The sequence below is a fragment of the Staurois parvus genome, unplaced genomic scaffold, assembly GCF_062004578.1.
Source record: "Staurois parvus isolate SC_StPar_1 unplaced genomic scaffold, SC_StPar_1.0 ptg000133l, whole genome shotgun sequence".
Lineage (NCBI taxonomy): Eukaryota > Metazoa > Chordata > Amphibia > Anura > Ranidae > Staurois > Staurois parvus.
Genome location: NW_028317929.1, coordinates 5,711,813 through 5,730,004, shown reverse-complemented (window position 1 = coordinate 5,730,004; position 18,192 = coordinate 5,711,813). Strand labels below are relative to the sequence as shown.

At 39.8% G+C, this 18,192-nt stretch overlaps 1 protein-coding gene across 2 annotated transcripts in view; it reads right to left on the bottom strand.

Moving 5' to 3' along the window:
- Positions 1 to 18,192, bottom strand: part of DPYSL3 (dihydropyrimidinase like 3) — a 244,859-nt gene that overhangs the window by 20,934 nt on the left and 205,733 nt on the right. For both annotated transcript variants that reach the window (XM_089673003.1, XM_089673004.1), the window contains exons 7-8: positions 10,344 to 10,412; positions 962 to 1,082 (exon numbers count right to left, since the gene is read on the bottom strand). In XM_089673003.1, coding sequence (XP_089529129.1) covers positions 962 to 1,082; positions 10,344 to 10,412 — 190 coding nt within the window. The remainder of the gene's footprint in view (positions 1 to 961; positions 1,083 to 10,343; positions 10,413 to 18,192) is intronic.

The following is an 18,192-nucleotide window of genomic DNA, read 5'->3' as shown; positions in this document are numbered from 1 at the left end:
AAGAGAGGTCACAGCTTCAAACCTGCACACGGTCCAGGCTTGTATGTTTGCTCATGCCCTGGACAGAGAACTGTCCATTCATGCCTTGAATTATTCCTGTGTATTGATTGGACTGTGTTTGTACCCAGCTTCTCTGTACTCATCCTGACCATCAGGCTTATTACCTCTACTATTGTCTGCCATAGGTTTGTTTACTTTTCTGAAACCTGGAGTTTGCTGTCTGCACCTAAACCAGCCATCTATTTTCTCTCTGCTGTTGGCTGTGACCATTTGTAGGCAGCACAGTGGCTAAATGGTTAGCACTTCTGTCTGGCAGTACTAGGGTTTGAATCCCAACCATGGCACCACCTGCCTGGAGTTTGCATGTGCTCCCTGTGCCTGTGTGGGTTTCCTCCAGGTACTTTGGTTTCCTCCCACACTCAAAACACACGCTGGTAGGTCAATTGGCTCCTGTCTAAAACTGGCCCTAGTATGTATGAATGTGAGTTAGGGACCTTAGATCGTATGCTCCTTGAGGGTTAGGGACTGATGTAAATGTACACTTATATATATATGTGTGTGTGTGTGTGTGTGGTGTAAAGCGCTGACTAAATTGATGGTGCTATATAAGTACCTGTAGTAAATAAAATAAATTGTCTGCGGACTCTACCTTCTGTCCTGCTCCTCAGAAAAGGTCAGCCAAACTCCATGATGATGTGCATATGTAAAGCTATATTTCAAAGCTTTACATACATGTGTGTATATATTAAGGTAAGGCATCAATGATCATTCACAAATTCAAGCTCTAAGAATGAGGACTGTCAACTTAAACCATATTTTTTCTTAAGCTCTGGAAGTAACCCACTTACATAATAATAGGAAGGAATAATGTCTACCTACTTATCTTTCTTTACAGCAGTCCTCACATATAACATGCAAATTTTAGTGGTTAGATAATATGATTGTGTTTTTTATAGGTCACCTTTTTTCCTGGCTTGGGAAATGAGGTCTACAGAACTTTTGCTCATCACTTTGGTCACATATAGTGGACAGTTTGTTTGGCTTGCAATGGTTATGGCACGGAAAACAGCTTCTGCTTCCAGCTAAAAGAACAAAAGACTTGGAATGATGAACAGCACTACATCATATTAACAAGGGACACATCTAATACCAGATAAGATCTAGACAGTTCCAGACTCACGACACATTACAAGAAGGCAAAATAAGCTTTTCCATCTCACAAAGTTACAACTTAACATATAACAAGCCGGCATGTGGCAAGCATTACATAAAGCACAGTCATTTTTAGCTACACATAACATACAAGTTACAGAGTTAAAGACATTCAAAGTAATTGACTGGTTGGAAATTAGTATCATTCCCTTTCCCTTAGACATATTTATTGCTCATTAGTACATAAAAATATACAGTATGTTTAAAATTTTCACACGTAACACATGCAGTTTAATTAATCTTCCTCCAGATTCCTTCAGTTTTCAGACAGGTTGAAATTTATGTAAAATTTTGTTTTGATGGGTTATTTCAAATGATTAAAAAGGATAACGCTTTCAGATACTGTCTTACAAATGTCAGAAGTAGTAAAATAGTATATTAAGGCCTCATGCACATTGGGTGTTTACCCAGCTTTTCTAAATGCCTTTCTCCTGGCAGGAGAAAAGCAGTGTAAAAAACGTGCCTAAAGCCACATTTTTGCATACACGTTTAGGTGCGTCAAGCACTTGGGTGTTTATTCAGTTCATTGGCAAGAATAATCATTTTTTCTGGTCACTGAAATGAGTGAACTTCCAAGCACTTGATGCGCCTAGCGCTTAAGCGAGTTTAGATGTGTTTACGCATGTTTAAGTACATCAGACATTTTTTCTGCCAAAATGTTGCTGCACCTAAATACGCTGGCAGCAAGATTTTTTTCACTGCCTCTAAATGCATATGTGTGTGTGGACACACAGGCTAATATTAAGGGGCATAAAAAAAAAATGCAGATGCCTCTAGAAGCGTCATTTAAAATGGCTAGTGTCCATGACACCTTAAAACTTACTATTGTGAAAAGAATTGTACTGCGATAACTGCATGCAGTTTTTACTCTACTTAATTATAGTGTCAGTATATGAATTTCTTTTGCCAGTGACAGGGGCTGAGACACTGCCAGCAGGTGCAGAAAAAAATAAATGCACGACTATGTGTATATATATATATATATATATATATATATATATATATATATATATATATATACACACATACATACACGTTGTATATATACACACACACACTATATTGCCAAAAGTATTGGGACACCCTTCCAAATCATTGTATTCAGATGTTCCAATCACATCCATGGCCACAGGTGTATATAATCAAGCCCCTAGGCATGCAGACTGCTTCTACAAACATTTGTGAAAGAATGGGTCGTTCTCAGGAGCTCAGTAAATTCAAGCGTGGTACCGTGATAGGTTTCTACTTGTACAATAATTCCATAAGTGAAATTTCCTTGCTACTAAATATTCCACGGTCAACTGTTAGTGGTATTAAAACAAAGTGGCAGCAACTGGGAACAACAGTAACTGAGCCATGCAGTGGTAGGCCACATAAAATGACAGAGCGGGGTCAGCGCATGCTGAAGCACACAGTGCACAGAAGTCGCCAACTGTCTGCAGAGTCGATAGCTAAAGACCTCCGAACTTTGTGTGGCCTTCAGATTAGCACAAGATTGCCTATAGTTCTATAGTGCAGCGCTGAAAATGTAATAAAATAAGAAATATAAAATATAAAATATAAAATATATATGAAAGTCTTTCTCATGACAATAAAGTCAAATATGTGCAGGTCTTCTCCTCATTAGGTGACTGGAAAATAACAAGATTGCGCACTCACCGACCGCACATTTAAAATGCGCCTGTGTATGATATATTCCAAAAGACCAGCCAGGTATACAGCTCCAGATACCACACGAATCCTCCCTCTTCCACACTCTCATCCGCCTTGGGTGTAGCAATATCTCCAGATCCAAAGGTAGAAAGACAGAGATCCCCCTTTTTTGGTTCCGGACACCCCAAGAATGGAAGATGTATATCTGCACCCTCCAACGACCGCACATTTAAAATGCGCCTGTGTATGATATATTCCAAAAGACCAGCCAGGTATACAGCTCCAGATACCACACGAATCCTCCCTCTTCCACACTCTCATCCGCCTTGGGTGTAGCAATATCTCCAGATCCAAAGGTAGAAAGACAGAGATCCCCCTTTTTTGGTTCCGGACACCCCAAGAATGGAAGATGTATATCTGCACTGTGCAGCCGAGTCTCAGGCGGGGAGAGGTGATGTATTCGGTGCGATGAGCCGCCCTCCCCTCTACACTGCTCAGTCTGACCCGGCAGCCGGACTGTGAACCATGCAGCTACAGTGAACCATGCAGCCATGCAGCTAAAAAAGGGGGATCTCTGTCTTTCTACCTTTGGATCTGGAGATATTGCTACACCCAAGGCGGATGAGAGTGTGGAAGAGGGAGGATTCGTGTGGTATCTGGAGCTGTATACCTGGCTGGTCTTTTGGAATATATCATACACAGGCGCATTTTAAATGTGCGGTCGTTGGAGGGTGCAGATATACATCTTCCATTCTTGGGGTGTCCGGAACCAAAAAAGGGGGATCTCTGTCTTTCTACCTTTGGATCTGGAGATATTGCTACACCCAAGGCGGATGAGAGTGTGGAAGAGGGAGGATTCGTGTGGTATCTGGAGCTGTATACCTGGCTGGTCTTTTGGAATATATCATACACAGGCGCATTTTAAATGTGCGGTCGGTGAGTGCGCAATCTTGTTATTTTCCAGTCACCTAATGAGGAGAAGACCTGCACATATTTGACTTTATTGTCATGAGAAAGACTTTCATATATATTTTATATTTTATATTTTATATTTCTTATTTTATTACATTTTCAGCGCTGCACTATATATATATAATGTCTCTACTATGAGGTTTAGTGATCCCTTGAAGTGTTCCAGCAGCTGGTTTTTCTGAGCGCTCGCTATATTCATTATTTATTGCCTATAGTTCTACTTTAATACTGCAGCAACAGTAAGATATGTGGAAGATGGTGGAGCATTTAAGGAGGGGGGAGAAAATGAGGCAGTGGATGGGGATTCTGTGCAGAGTTCAGAGTTGAAGAGGGGCAAAAGTGAGATGTCAATGGGGGATGCAGAGGTAAGCAGCTGTGGAAAAAGGCAGAACTCTGCATCTACGTGTGTAGCGCATCCATGAACTCTGCACTCTGAGCATAGTGCACCACTGAACTCTGCACCTGAGCACCCCTGAACTCTGCACCTGAGCACCCCTGAACTCTGCACCTGAGCACCCCTGAACTCTGCACACTGTATGCAGTGCACCCCTTAACTCTGCACTCTGTACGTAGCAAACTCTTGAACCCTGCACTCTGTATATAATGCACCCCTGAACTCCACACACTGAGCATAGTGCGTACACCTGGACTCTGGACTCCTAGTATTTAATGCCTATTTAAGACCCTTCCACTGTAAGTGAAATTTGGCTACACCTACTATTTCACCTACTTGTTCATTGTTCAACCAGGACTCAGAATTTTTTTTTTTGTCTAAGGTTTATCTTTGCTATAGAATTAAGAGTTTTTTTTTATTTTTAGCTGGAATTAGAATCAAGAAAGAGCAGATTATCCTCTAGAAAATAGATGGCCACTTGTCCTCAAAGATTACTATGAGGATAAATGATGGGACTCTTTTAGAACATTACTGACATTACAACATTTAAGTGGGTCCTGTTTCCCAGGGGTGCAGAACAAATTCTTGAGCATTTGATAGAGTTCCTCTTATTTATACTCTGTGACTGAATGTCTCAGCTAACATGCCTTAAATTAACCATCTATATTACAATCAAATTGTACAGTCTCCTTAAGATTTACCAGCAACTAGTTTGCCCAATTTAATACAATTAATCAAATTGCTTAGGCCAGGGGTCTTCAAGCTTTCTAAGCAAAGGGCCAGTTTACTGTCCTTCAGACTTTAGGGGGCTGGACTTTGACCTGTGGGAGTAGAAAATGTCCTGGTTGAAGTGGGATTTAACATCTTTTGTGTCTGTGGAAGGAATAGTGCCCAATCATTGGTGTCTTTGGGAGGAATAGTGTCCCTTACAGTGGTGTCAGTGGGAGCAGTAGTGCCCTGTTGTTACTGTCAGTGAATGGAATAGTGTCCTAATGGCAGGATACAGGCAAGCAAAGGGCCTCATCCAGCACTTGTTTTGGAGTTTACTGATTTAGGCATCCCATTGCATTGTTTTTTTATAAAAAAAATTAAACAATCAGATAGTCTCATGTACAGTAATCTACGGTCAGCAAATAACAAAAAACTGTAGAGAGATAGCAGCATATATGGTTGTCAGTAGAAGGCCATCATGTCTTCCCAGAGGTAAGATATCTGCAGTTTTGATAAAAAAATAATTTTAACTGCCAATGAGTCTCAATAAAAAATATTTAATGTATTTAAAGAGGGAAATATGTCTCAGAAATAAACACATCAAGGCAATTTTTTTAGATCATTACCCTACTTTGGATTTAAAATGCCAAACATGAAACTAATCAACATATGCTTTGGTGCTGTATATGACAGCCTGAACAAGAAGATAATGAACATAATTTAACTCCACAGGTATACAATTCAGTATAACTGTGTGCTGTCTGTAAATGCATTCCTCAACATTATGTGCAGCTGGTATGCAGTGGATTCATCCCTACATAAATCATATCATTTATGGAGCTGTTTCCAATCAGTGCCATGTTCTACGTCCATCACATTAGCTTTGCTGTATTGTGTGCTTTTATGGTTTGTGTCTGTGAACACAGCCCAGGATAATAGCCGTGTGCATCTCTCTCCCATTACATCACAACCAGAAAAGACTTCAGGCTTAGGATATTCAGTTCCTGGCAAATGTACATCCAAATGGTTCAGTAAGAAATACAACCGTTTCCTGTCAGTTGAATACCCTGGGCGTTATGCTGCTCTGCTCCGTATGCACATCTTCTCCTCATTACATGTAACTTCCTTTCCCATTACTAAAATAATCATTACACTCTCATTGGCACTGGCTCAACCACTGGCGTAGGCTAAAAACTATTCTCTGTTTTATGATCTAAATGGAATTTGTATCTTATGTGTATACTTTTGAACTTAATAGTTAACATTTGCCTTGGTCACCTGTGAATACGGCGAACATCTATTCTTTTTTCTGTTTGCTTACATTCTCCTGCATTTGTATACATTGCTACATCCTTTATTATGAGCTTAATGGAAGCCCTACATTTTATGTACAGCTTGATCTGCATTGTTTAACCCACTTGAAAGCATGATGTTTAATAGTACCAATCAAGCAGTAGGAAATAGTTAATCAGCACTGGACAGAAACAAGGGGATTGCACAGGAACAGAATTAAACTGTTTGTGTTTTAAAATGGCTTCAAAAAGCCTTAATTGCGCACAAGTCCCATTCTGTATACTGAACCATTTACTGTCTCATTACTGCCTCTGCTTTCCCTAGAGAAAATTAATCATGTCAGGCACAGTTAAAGGGTATGCAAACATGAACAATGAACTTTGCTTATTTGGTCCCTTTTGGTTTGTTAAATAAACCACTGAAAGTATTTTGTTATATCTGTTCACTAAGTGCAAAAACACACCAGTTGATCGTGTCAGAAATCTTGCTCATAACTTTCTGTGCTTTCTGCCTGAGCTTCATTCCTATCATTTGCAGCTCTCTGTGGACTACGCAACACAAGCCAGATCTAGGGAGTTGCTGGGGTGGACTGTTACCCCCAAACTGTATCTGCACCCTCCCCAAGACCACTGATGTCCATGAGGGGCTAGAGGTACTGTGTAGTTGAGCCGATGCAGAGTCGGCATGGTTGTACAGTGTCCTGCCCCAAGTCTGTTGCAATGCATTATTCGTTTCCATGGTGCAGGGAAGGCAACCAGGGCACGTCGCTATGGTGCTGGCAGCCAGCCTGACTACCCCAAGGAAAGGGATGACACTGATACAGGGAGGGCATTAAGAACATATCCAGAAATGCTTTGCTACAGCCGTAGTGTAGATATGACTGTGGGACTATTTTTCAATGGGGGAATGAGAGCTCTGATGTGAAGAGGGGCTTTGAGTGTGATGGGGTGTAAAAAGTTGGAATCGGGTGTGGTGGGGGAGAATTATATATGAAAGGGGGGTCTGATGTGATGAGGGGATTCTGATTTTATGAGAGATTCTGATGCAAAGGTGGAGACTCTGGTGTGATAGTGTTGCCTTTTAATGTGAAGGGGGAAACTCTAATGTGAAGGGGGGAAGCTGATGTGACGGTGATGGCTTCTGATGTGAAGGGGGGAACTCTATTGTGAAGGGGGAATGCTGATGTGATGGAGGGACTCTGATGTAATGGGGAGGAATCCCCTCTGTGGTGCCAAGGTGAGGGTGACATCATCAACCAGCGTTTTCTTCAGCCCAATAAATACAGTTCTGGATTGAGGTGACGTGTGATTATGCAAATTTTTAAAGGGTTTCATGACTGAAAAAAAGGTGGAGAAACATTGCACCGCCAGATTAGGCAGGCTAGATCCAGCCCTGACAAAGCACCACTCCCTGTGTAATGAAGAAAAGAAGGGGGTGTTCTGTAGTCCTTTCATAGGGTGACAATACTGCTCCTCCATAAAGTACAGTGCATGTTGTCACCCTGAGAAAAATTGTTACTGGCAGAATCACTAGCTGGGAAAAAAACCTGAAAAAAGCCACTATATCTAGGGACTTATAAACTGTAATTTATGAATTGTTGGGGGATTAGATACACTTTAAGGATCACACACCTATCCAGTGCAAAAATACATTTGCAGCATATTTTTTTTATTTATTCCCACTGATCCAGCGTTTGAGCTGAAGCGTTGGGAAATTGCATTGATTCTGAACACGTTTGTGACAGATGTATCATCCTATAGCAGCATACATCAAAGTTAAGCATACACATAGGATGCCCATTGTTCATTATTAGGCCTTTCATCAATCTCAAATAAAAGCTAGACAATGTATGAAATACCTAGGAAGAGTGTGTGAATCCACCCTCTGATAAAAGCTGAATAGGCCTAGCTAACTGTTCTTAGACTAACTTTTCTCATTTAATAGTAAAGAAAAAAACACTGAATTCACTGGCATTCATGGGACATGCAGGCTCATTGTATGTGTTATCTAGTAAATGGTCTAAAGCCATCCTTCAAGCAAAGACTGTCACCTGATCTAGTCAATTTAGATGGTTATCTCTTGTCTTCTGGGAGCAACACACAATCCCAGCCAACTGATCGCTAAGGGTAAAATCAGTTGGACAAGTCTAAAGCCAGCCATACATGGATTGAAATTCAGCCAGTTCAGCAGGGATCGGTAAAATTTTGATCCATGCATGGACACGTAGGTTGTACAGAAGTCAATCTACGGATCAACTTCTGTGCAATCGCTCTGTTGGATTTTGCCCACTCAATCAGCGTTGCAGGCTATAGCATGCAATCAACTGATCAATGTATTCTGATGGCGGGGAAGTCTTTCCACTCTCAGAATACAATAGCTCAGCAGGGAGGATTCTTTTATCCACCTCAAATGTGTGGAATGGGGGAATCGGGACAATTTGTTTCATTCGTGGTTGAACGAAAAAACGTATCTATCTAAGGGCTGCCTTAAAATCTTGCGCAATCCTACTGTTCACTCTAGAAAAAATTTCACTAGAAGGTGTCTGGACACTCACTCCTACTGCATGGGATAAAATTACACAACTAGGAAAATTGAACATGCATATTTGAGTCTGAAATTGTGAAAGAAAGCCACTCCCAGTTATGGAATCCTGCCTACAAATCTGACTGTCATCTGATGTCTATTGTCAACTTTATGGAGACTGGATTACTGGAGAAAAAAAAAACACCCCCAGTTTTAAGATCTTGCTCACACATCTGACTGGTCACCGATTATGAAGACTGGATTACGCGCCAACATGATAAAATCACAACATGCTTCCTCTGGCTTCGAGATATGGTCATTTGTAGACCTAGTCAGGGGCATGATATAAATAGGTGATATTTCCCACAAAAAAGTGGGAGAATTTATATAAGAAAAAAAAAAAAAAAAAAAAAAAAAAAGACGCTGGTATCCATTATTGGATTACGCAACTTCTTGGCATGTTTCAGCAGTGTAGCATTCTTCCAGATTTCACCTTCTGTCTAGTGATGCTAAAATGAATGCTAAAGTTTATTTGCAGAAAAAAATGTAAAACGCGGAACATGTTCCAACACAGGTCATATTTTTTATATTATTATATTTTAGATTTTATTGTATTTTTTTTTTTTACTATCCCCAGACATAAGATACATAGTGATGGAAATTTCACAATGGATATTAAAAAAGGCATAATGGCAATATCTAAAGTGCCCTAACCTACAGCAGTTTACCAGTTTACGGTCATCAGATTACTTATTACAGTGAGTTAGTACTGTTCACTTACCATCATTGTTTTCTGCTCTATACATATATTAGTGGTCAACCTGAGATTAAATTTAAAACATACATGAAAAAGTCAAGGGTTGCTGCACATCTATATTATGATATACCCTTCCTGCAGTAGCCTTCTGCCATATAAAGCTGTAAGAGCTCCTCCTAAAACTAGAAAATAATTAAATCAGTTGAGGACCTGAACTAGATTACAGTGGGACGAAAAGTACTTCTCTAACTGCAGATGTCAAATAGGAACAAGACCTAGCAGAAGCTGTGATGGGGTCAAGTTGATGCATCCTGTTCTAGAGTGCCAACTAGGCAATACCTTCTACAGACAGAGTACAGTGACACCACTGTCTGCCCCTGCTTTTAGTATCCGAAACATGTACACAGTCTGCACATACTTCTACTGTGTGTAGAACAGTAGGATCCTTTGTATACAACAAGGAATTGTTCCAGTAGGACAAGCTTCCCTTTCTAGTTTTGTTTTTTTGGATATGCCCCAATATGTGCTATATGTATATACATATAGTGCATTCAGAAAATATTCAGAAGCCATTCATTTTTTTCAATTTTAGTATGCTGCAGCCTCAAACGAAGTTGTTTCAATTCACATTTCGCATAAATCTACACTTAGTACCTCATAATGAGAAAGTGAAAACAAAATTTTAGAAATGTCCGTGAACTTATTAAAAAGAAAAACTGAAATATCACATTGGCATAAGTATTCCAATACTTTCACTGTGTTTTTTTTTATTGTGACAGTCACATAAATTATATCTGATTGTAGATACCATGGTATTATTTATCTTACCTCCTCAGGTCGACTCAAAACATGGCCCTCTGGTCCTGTAATACCCATTTCCAACATTCTTTGCTGCTCCTGAAAATAGAATTATTTACAGTTTAAATAAAAATGCAATTTGGAGAGGAAATGTGTGAAATAAACATTTGACTAGAATAAAAACATGCCAACACTGAAAAACAAATTTAGAATAGAAAAAGCAAGTTGATCTGACAAGATTTGAGATGTGATCTGATTGATGTGTGATTTGATCAAAATGATTGAATCCACAAACAATTGATTAGTCATAACTTCCCTTCCAATTTTAGATTCAATTTTGATCAAGCGGAATTAAGTGGCCAGTGTGGAGTATTTTAAATTGTTCTGTATCAATCAGCAGTACTGAAATATTTTGTTTGTAAATATGGTCATAATTTGATTGATCAGGTTGTAAGATTACACAGTGGAAACGGGAATGTGATCAATATATTGCGTTCGTAAGTTACGATTGATTTTACTTATCAATCGAAATCAACTTCCATGTGTGTGGCATAGCAATCTAATAGGTTGTCAATTATTGATCAATTATTCCTATTGGAAAAGATCAATCAGAAAAGAAATAGAACATTTATCAAAGCGTGTATGGTCACGCTGCACTTCACTTTTATTATACATTTTTTAAATACGATTAACAAAAACAAGTACCCTACTAGATGGGGATTCCAGCAGATCTCAGATGATTGCAGAAAATCTCCTGCTCTAGGTCAAATCTTAAGCAAGACATTATATTTTATACAGTTTTCTTTCCTTCCACCACAATCACTCTATTCCTCCATCAACACAGTCAGTGTTGTTGGGGGAATCCCTCCCACAGTGCTATTGTGTTCTGCCGGGAGGAAGCCATCCCTGCCACCACAACACAATAATCACTGCTGTCGACTATAGTCATTGGCAATGATTGCATGAAAAAAAAATCCAACAGGCTGGTTGTGCTGAAGTTGATTGATGAATCAAGTTCAGCACGACCAGCCTACCCATAGATGGATTGAATCAGCAGGGATCTATCTATGGCTGGCTTTACACTTTGCGGATCACGTAATTCATCTGTATTCATCTTCACTTTCATACAGAGGACATTATCTACTGGAAGGTTTTACCCCCTTCGTGACCAGGCCATTTTTTGCTACTTTAATTGGCATTTGCGCAGTCATGCAACGATGTACCCAAATAAAATTTATATAATTCTTTTCATATAGAGCTTTCTTTGGTGGTATTTGATCACCACTGGGTTTTTAATTTTTTATTGATTTGGAAAAAAAAAACTATATTTTTTACTTTCTGCTATAAAACATATCCAATAAAAAAATTAAAAAAATCTAATTACTTTACAAATTTAGGCCAAAATGTATTCTGCTAAATGTTTTTGATAAAAAAAAATTTTTTTTTTACTGTATATTGCTTGGTTTGTGTGAAAGTTATAGCATCTGCAAAAACTATGGTATGTATACAGGATTAAAACTTTTTTTTTTTTAATACTGGTATTGGTGGTGATCAGCAACTTATAGTGGGACTGTAATAGTGTGGAAGGCAATCTGACACTGATGCTAACAGGGAGGTGCACTGACATCACCAGTGACACTAATACAGTGATCAGTGATAATACTATACACTGTCACTGCACTAATGACACTGGCTGGGCAGGGGTTAAAGTGTTACTAAACCCACAACAGTAAAATCAGTCTGTATATGCAGTAAAGAATGCTTGTTTTACACACTGTGGAACCTAAGCGGTTAATCCTCTGCATTGTGTAAAGTGCGTTTGTTCCTGATTATTCTGTTCCTCCCCTTGTTTAAGTAACTAACTAGATAAGATGGACTGAATGGTAGGCATTTTGCACATGCTCAGTTTGGTGTGAGAGAGGTTTTTTTTTTTTCTTGGGAGAGTGCATGTGATCAGCACAGGGCCAATCACCAAACAGAGGTCAGGGGTTCTGCATCTTCCTAGAGCACAAAGAAAACTCCTCCTACCAACTTTAGCTAGTGCTTGGCTGAACACAGATAGAAGTCAGAAGACTGCTGATGAGAAATGGTATTTAGCAGTTTATAATTACTAAAATAATTGCATTTCCATATTCTGTGTACTGTAGGAGACCAGATATAGTGATTGCAGGGTCCGGGGGTTTAGTAACACTTTAACATCTAGGAACTGCACTGTACTAAATATCTGTTTGCTTTGCAAGGAGAAGAAACAAACAGATTGTTCCCTCTGTACAGAGCCCTGTGTATTTGTCAACACAGGCTCTTGGCTGTGATTGGGCACAGCCAATCAGCAGGTCTCAACCATGAATCATTGGCTGATACCTGGTGACAAAATCCCGTTCTGTCCAATCACAGCTGGAGCCAGGCAGGGGCGTGCCCTGAATCCGGTAGCAGGTGTAGACGTACAGGTATGGGATTGTCCCTGTAAGAGCTGCCTGCCCACAGTAAGATTATGGAGGGCATTTGGCAAGCGGTTAAACACCAAGGGGCCCCAATTGTTACACACAAAAAAAACTTTAACCAAGTAGCTAAAATAAAGTCTAACTTTTTTGGGATAGCATGGGACAGGGAAGGGGTGTCAAACTGGCGGCCCTCCAGCTGTTACTAAACTACAAGTCCCATCATGCCTCTAAATTTGGAGTCATGCTGTCAATCTTGTAATGCCTCATGGGACTTGTAGTTTGGCAACAGCTGGAGGACCGCCAGTTTGACACTTGTGGGTTAGACACTCTGACAAGTTGGCATTGCTGCCTGTGTTACCATTTGACTGATTTCCCCTCACTTCCTGTCCAGTGTCCATGGTGTCAGTCAGAACAGAAGGAGAAGAAAAAGGTCCTCTATAGAGACACAAGAATGACCTAAAATCTGACAGAAATTCAAACTCTTCCACATGCTAACTAAAAAAAACTGGACTTGGGTTTTGACACTTTTAATTAAAGAAACAGCAGTGACTTGGTTTTCAGTCAGTAAACGTTTTCCTTTTTTCTGTTTGTTTTCCATAGAATTGTACGCTCAGAGATGGTAATCTCATTGTCCAACAATAATTCCACCCTTCTACAGAAGACACATTGTCCCCTTTCTGGGGCACCGCAGCTTTTTTCCCTCTCTGACTTCATCATCTTCGTTTTGCATTCTTGACCTCTAAATAACATTTTGTATCAATTAAAAAGGAAACATGACAGAGAGCCAACAGATGCAGTTCAGAGGCCTGGAAAAGATTCTGGTTATGTTTCTACTGACACACAGGCAAATCAGCCAGAACATAGGTCATCAGTACAACGGCTGGTTAGGAGACAGAATCAGGGCTCCATAGCACAATTCTGGGACTGTACAGCCTCTCAACACTAGAAAGCCTTGAGAGAAACAAAACTACTTTCTGCAGCATGGAAACCCCCACTATTGTTCTGGTTTTAGAAAAGTAAACAGCAGTCTTAGTCCTGGTTCACATGGAGGGCCAGTTCACACAATAGAAACGCAGTCCAGATGTGTTCCAGATGCGTTTTTACATGTGCGTTTTTTATGCGTTCCAGATGCGTTTTTACATGTGCATTTTTGATGCGTTCCAGATGCGTTTTACATGTGCTTTTTTGATGCGTTCCAGTGTGTTTTTTATGCATTCCAATTAATTTTTTACCCTCTTTTTTTCTTCAGTTTAAGCAGGGACATGTGCATTCTAGTGTATTTTTATGCGTTTTACCGCGTTCCACTACAGTTCTGTGCAGAAAAAATGCAGCATGTGCTACTTTTTTTTCTGCAACTGGAACTGCAAGCACTGATGTGAACTATGACATTGAAAACCATATAACCTACTATCTGTGCATTTTGGGTGCAGAAAAAAAAAAAACAACTGAAACGCATGTAGTATGAAACTGGCCCTGAATGCGAATTTGAAATCGAATCGATTTTGAAGCTGCGATTTCAGGTGCGACTTCATGCACAGATGTCTACACAAGTTGCTCCTAAAATTATTGAAAATAGTGCAGGACCTATTTAAAAAATTTACGTGGCTCTGATTTGAACAGTTTCATTGCCGACAATAGGGTGTGACTTGTCATGTGATTTCAAATCGCATGACATGTTGCACCGGTGTGTGAACCAGGGCTTAAGCCCCGTATGCACAATCAGAATATTGAATGATCGTTCATTATGGGTTTTTTTGCTAGTCTCATATCAAAAGTGAAGAGGTTACTAAAGTTATGGAAATTCTTTAACCTCTTCAATACCGGGCACTTTTACCCCCTTCCTGCCCAGGCCAATTTTCAGCTTCCAGTGTTGTTACACTTTGAATGACAATTGACCGGTCATGCAATGCTGTACCCATAAAATAAGTTAGTATTTTTTTCACCCAAATAGAGCTTTCTTTTGGTGGTATTTAATCACCACTGAGTTTTTTATTTTTTGCTAAATAAACAAAAAAAAAAAAAAAACTTTTGAAAAAAAGCAACATGTTTTTCTTCGTTTCTGTTATAAACTTTTGTAAATAAATAACATTTCTTCATACCTTTAGGTCAAAATGTATTCTGCTACATTTCTTTGGTGAAAATATCCCCAATTAGTGTATAGTATTTAGTCTGTAGAAAAGAAACCATGGTATATATATCTGACAATCGAGCAGTCCTGATGTACTGATGGCCCATCTAATTTCTTGAGGCCCAAAAATGCCAGGATAGTACAAATACCCCCCAAATTACCCTTTTTTGGAAAATAGACAGTCCAAGCTATTTAGTAAGAGGCATGGTGAGTTTTTTGGAGATTGTAATTTTTTCTTAAAATTTTTTGGAAAATGTAGCAATTTAAATAAAAAAAAAAAAAAAAAAAAAAAATCACAATTTTTGTTTTTCTCACATATTGTCACCAGTCCAGTACAGCGTTATTATAGAACTGGTGTGGCAGTGATCAGGGACACTGACTGGTGACAGTCTGTACAAAAAATAAAAATGATAATAATTTAATTATTTTTTTCAAATGTTTCTATTTATTTTCTATTCTTTTTTCTTTACTATTTTTTTTCAACACATTGTGACCAAAGCAATACAATGTTACCATAGTAACACTGAACTACTCTGGGCAAGTGATCACGATTTTTTTTTCTTTTTACATTATGTTTGCTAATACCAATGTATTTCATTGATATTTACAATCATTGTTACTGAATGAAACAGATTCATTCAGTCTTCTGTTGTGATTAGCTGTGATCGGGCAAAGCTCATCACATTATACAGATGGGCTGTGATTGGCCCTGTCTGTACCAGGTGACTGCTTTAACCAATCATATGATGCCCAGTCAGAAGGAGGAGTGTCCAGCCCGGCTGTTAATCTGCTATAGGCTGGGCGGGAAGGTGTTAACAATGGAATAAAAATTCTGAAGTATGTCATGTATTTGTATTGTATGTTCGGATGACTACTGTACTGGTTAAATGAAAATTGTACGATCTGGTATTGTACAAAAAAAATTTTGTGCTTGTCCTATTTTTTTCGGACGATTGCTGTGTACGAATGACCAGATTATCGTACGATCGCTTTAAAAGCTGTATTTTTCAGATGATATTCTGATCGAGTATATGGGGCATTACAGTTTTTAGGGTTAAATCCTGTTTGTCCTGGTGACCATTGTCACCAGGAGAGAGAGTGGTGGGAAAACCAAAGTAGCACAGATACCTTAATCCAATCACCAAAGTATGTGTCAATTAATTGTTCAGGAATAGGATGAGACATGTGAACGTGATGGACTCACCCTGTTCTACTTCGATAATCCTATCCTTGGTGTGCACTGTTGTCATATCAACAGGGTACACCTTGCGAAAAGGGACACTCTTTGGTGCACTGTTTGGTCATACAGAACAACTGGTTTGCAAATGGCATGAAAGAGGTTATCGATGTCAAACAGGAGCAACCCATTCCTGAACTGGGGTGGGGCCTTCAACGTCATCTGTCTTCCATATTTAATGCTTCTTGAACATAAAGGTATAGGTGAAGGAGTCTTGACCTGTAGAATTTGCCCTTTTTCCTGTGTTAAGAGGTTACTTGTCTCCCGAATCTACAGGTCTTCACATTCTTCATTAATGCCATTTTAACATCTCTACCTTGGTGACTTGACAACAATTCACACCTTTAGCTGTGTAACTTAAAGGATTAACGTGTTCAGACTGCCACCAGAATGGGATTACAGAAATAGAACAGAGTGGTTCTAATCGGACAATCAACATCTGCCTTGACACATTCCATAGGGATTGGATTAAGGTGCCTACCTGTGTGTGTATAAATGATGGAGTATGTTCCTAACACCCATTAGAACTGAAGAACAGCCTTGGATAAGCTCTGAAATGTTGTACATGTTAAAGGAATATGTCCAGTTGAATACCACTAACTACTACTAGCTATATCATGACCTGGACAAAAGGGAAACTTTACAGACTCTTTTTTTAAAAAGTGTTTATGTAACCTTTTTTTCTATAGTAAAGCTTACAAAATAGTTGCCATCTACCAACAAATGGTTGCAGTAATGTCAGCTGCGCAGAGCCCATTAAGGAGTTTGCTAAACTGAAGGACAATTTACACCTCAGGGCACAGAGACATACCTCTCTAAACACCAGTATTGACAGTGGGTCAGCTGACCATTAATAGAAGATTGTCTTTCACAAACTTAAAAACATTTAGCTAATTGGAACTAGACACAATAGACAAACATTATTTTGGGAGGCTGGTACCATTATTATTATTACACTTAAAAACATTATAGGGGTTGATTTACTAAAGGAGTATATGCGCAAGAAAAATCCTGTTTTCTTATTTTCTTTGCATGGGATTAGGTATTCTGTGCAATGTGATGTTTCAACACATTCATTAATGTAGTACTAAAGTCTAAGTGTTTTTTTTACTTTACAGTGGTTGTAAAGTAAAAATGTCTATACTTACCTGCTCTGTGCACAGAATTGCACAGAGTGGCCCAATCCTCCTCTTCTCAGATCCCCCTCCAGTGGTCCTGGCTCCTCTCTCTTGCTGGTGCCCCCAATAGGAAGCCGATTCCAATGGGGGCACTCACGTGGGCTCGCTCCTGTGTCCTGCTGCTATGTCCATTGACACAAAAGCTCACTCCTTCTGCTCCCCACCAATGGCTCCTGCTGCTATCGATCTGCCCAGTGAGGAGGGACAAAGCCAGGAGAGCCACAGCTCTCATGCACAGCGCTGGATTGCCATGGGGCTCAAGGAAATATGGGGGGGGGGGAATTCTTTTACACTAAAAGTTTTTCACTTTAATGCACAGAATGCCTTAAAGGAAAAAAAAAAATTGAGGCTTTAGAACCACTTTAATGCATTCTCAGCATTAAGGTGAATAAAAATGCCCTCTAACTGTCCTCCTCCCCTTCCCTAAACATGTATGCTGGCCATACATGGTTCAGTTTTGAACCAATGCTCCCATCCACACATTCAAGGTGGGTGGGGGAATCCTCCCTGCTGCGTTATGGTATTCTGGCAGTGGGAACACTTCCCCATTGTAAGAATACACAGATCAGCTCTGCAGCCACTGGCCGTAGTTGCTGATCAAATGGCTTTTATTCAACACAGAAGTCGCTAGTCGTGGCCACACATGGATCAGAATTCGCCCAGTTCCCGATGAACTGGCTGAATTTTGATCCATCTGTGGCCACCTTTACCTTGTCACCCTCCAGTGTTGTCTCTGGCTCCAGAACTGCTCCCCTCCCTTTCTGCATGCACAGGAGAAACTGAGGGTAGCGGAGCCATAGGCACCTGCTCCTGTCAGTCAAACTCCTGTGAGGAGAGAAGCAGGGGCGTGGCTTACTGCTGATGTGTTTGTCTATGCATTCACACAGCTCATCAC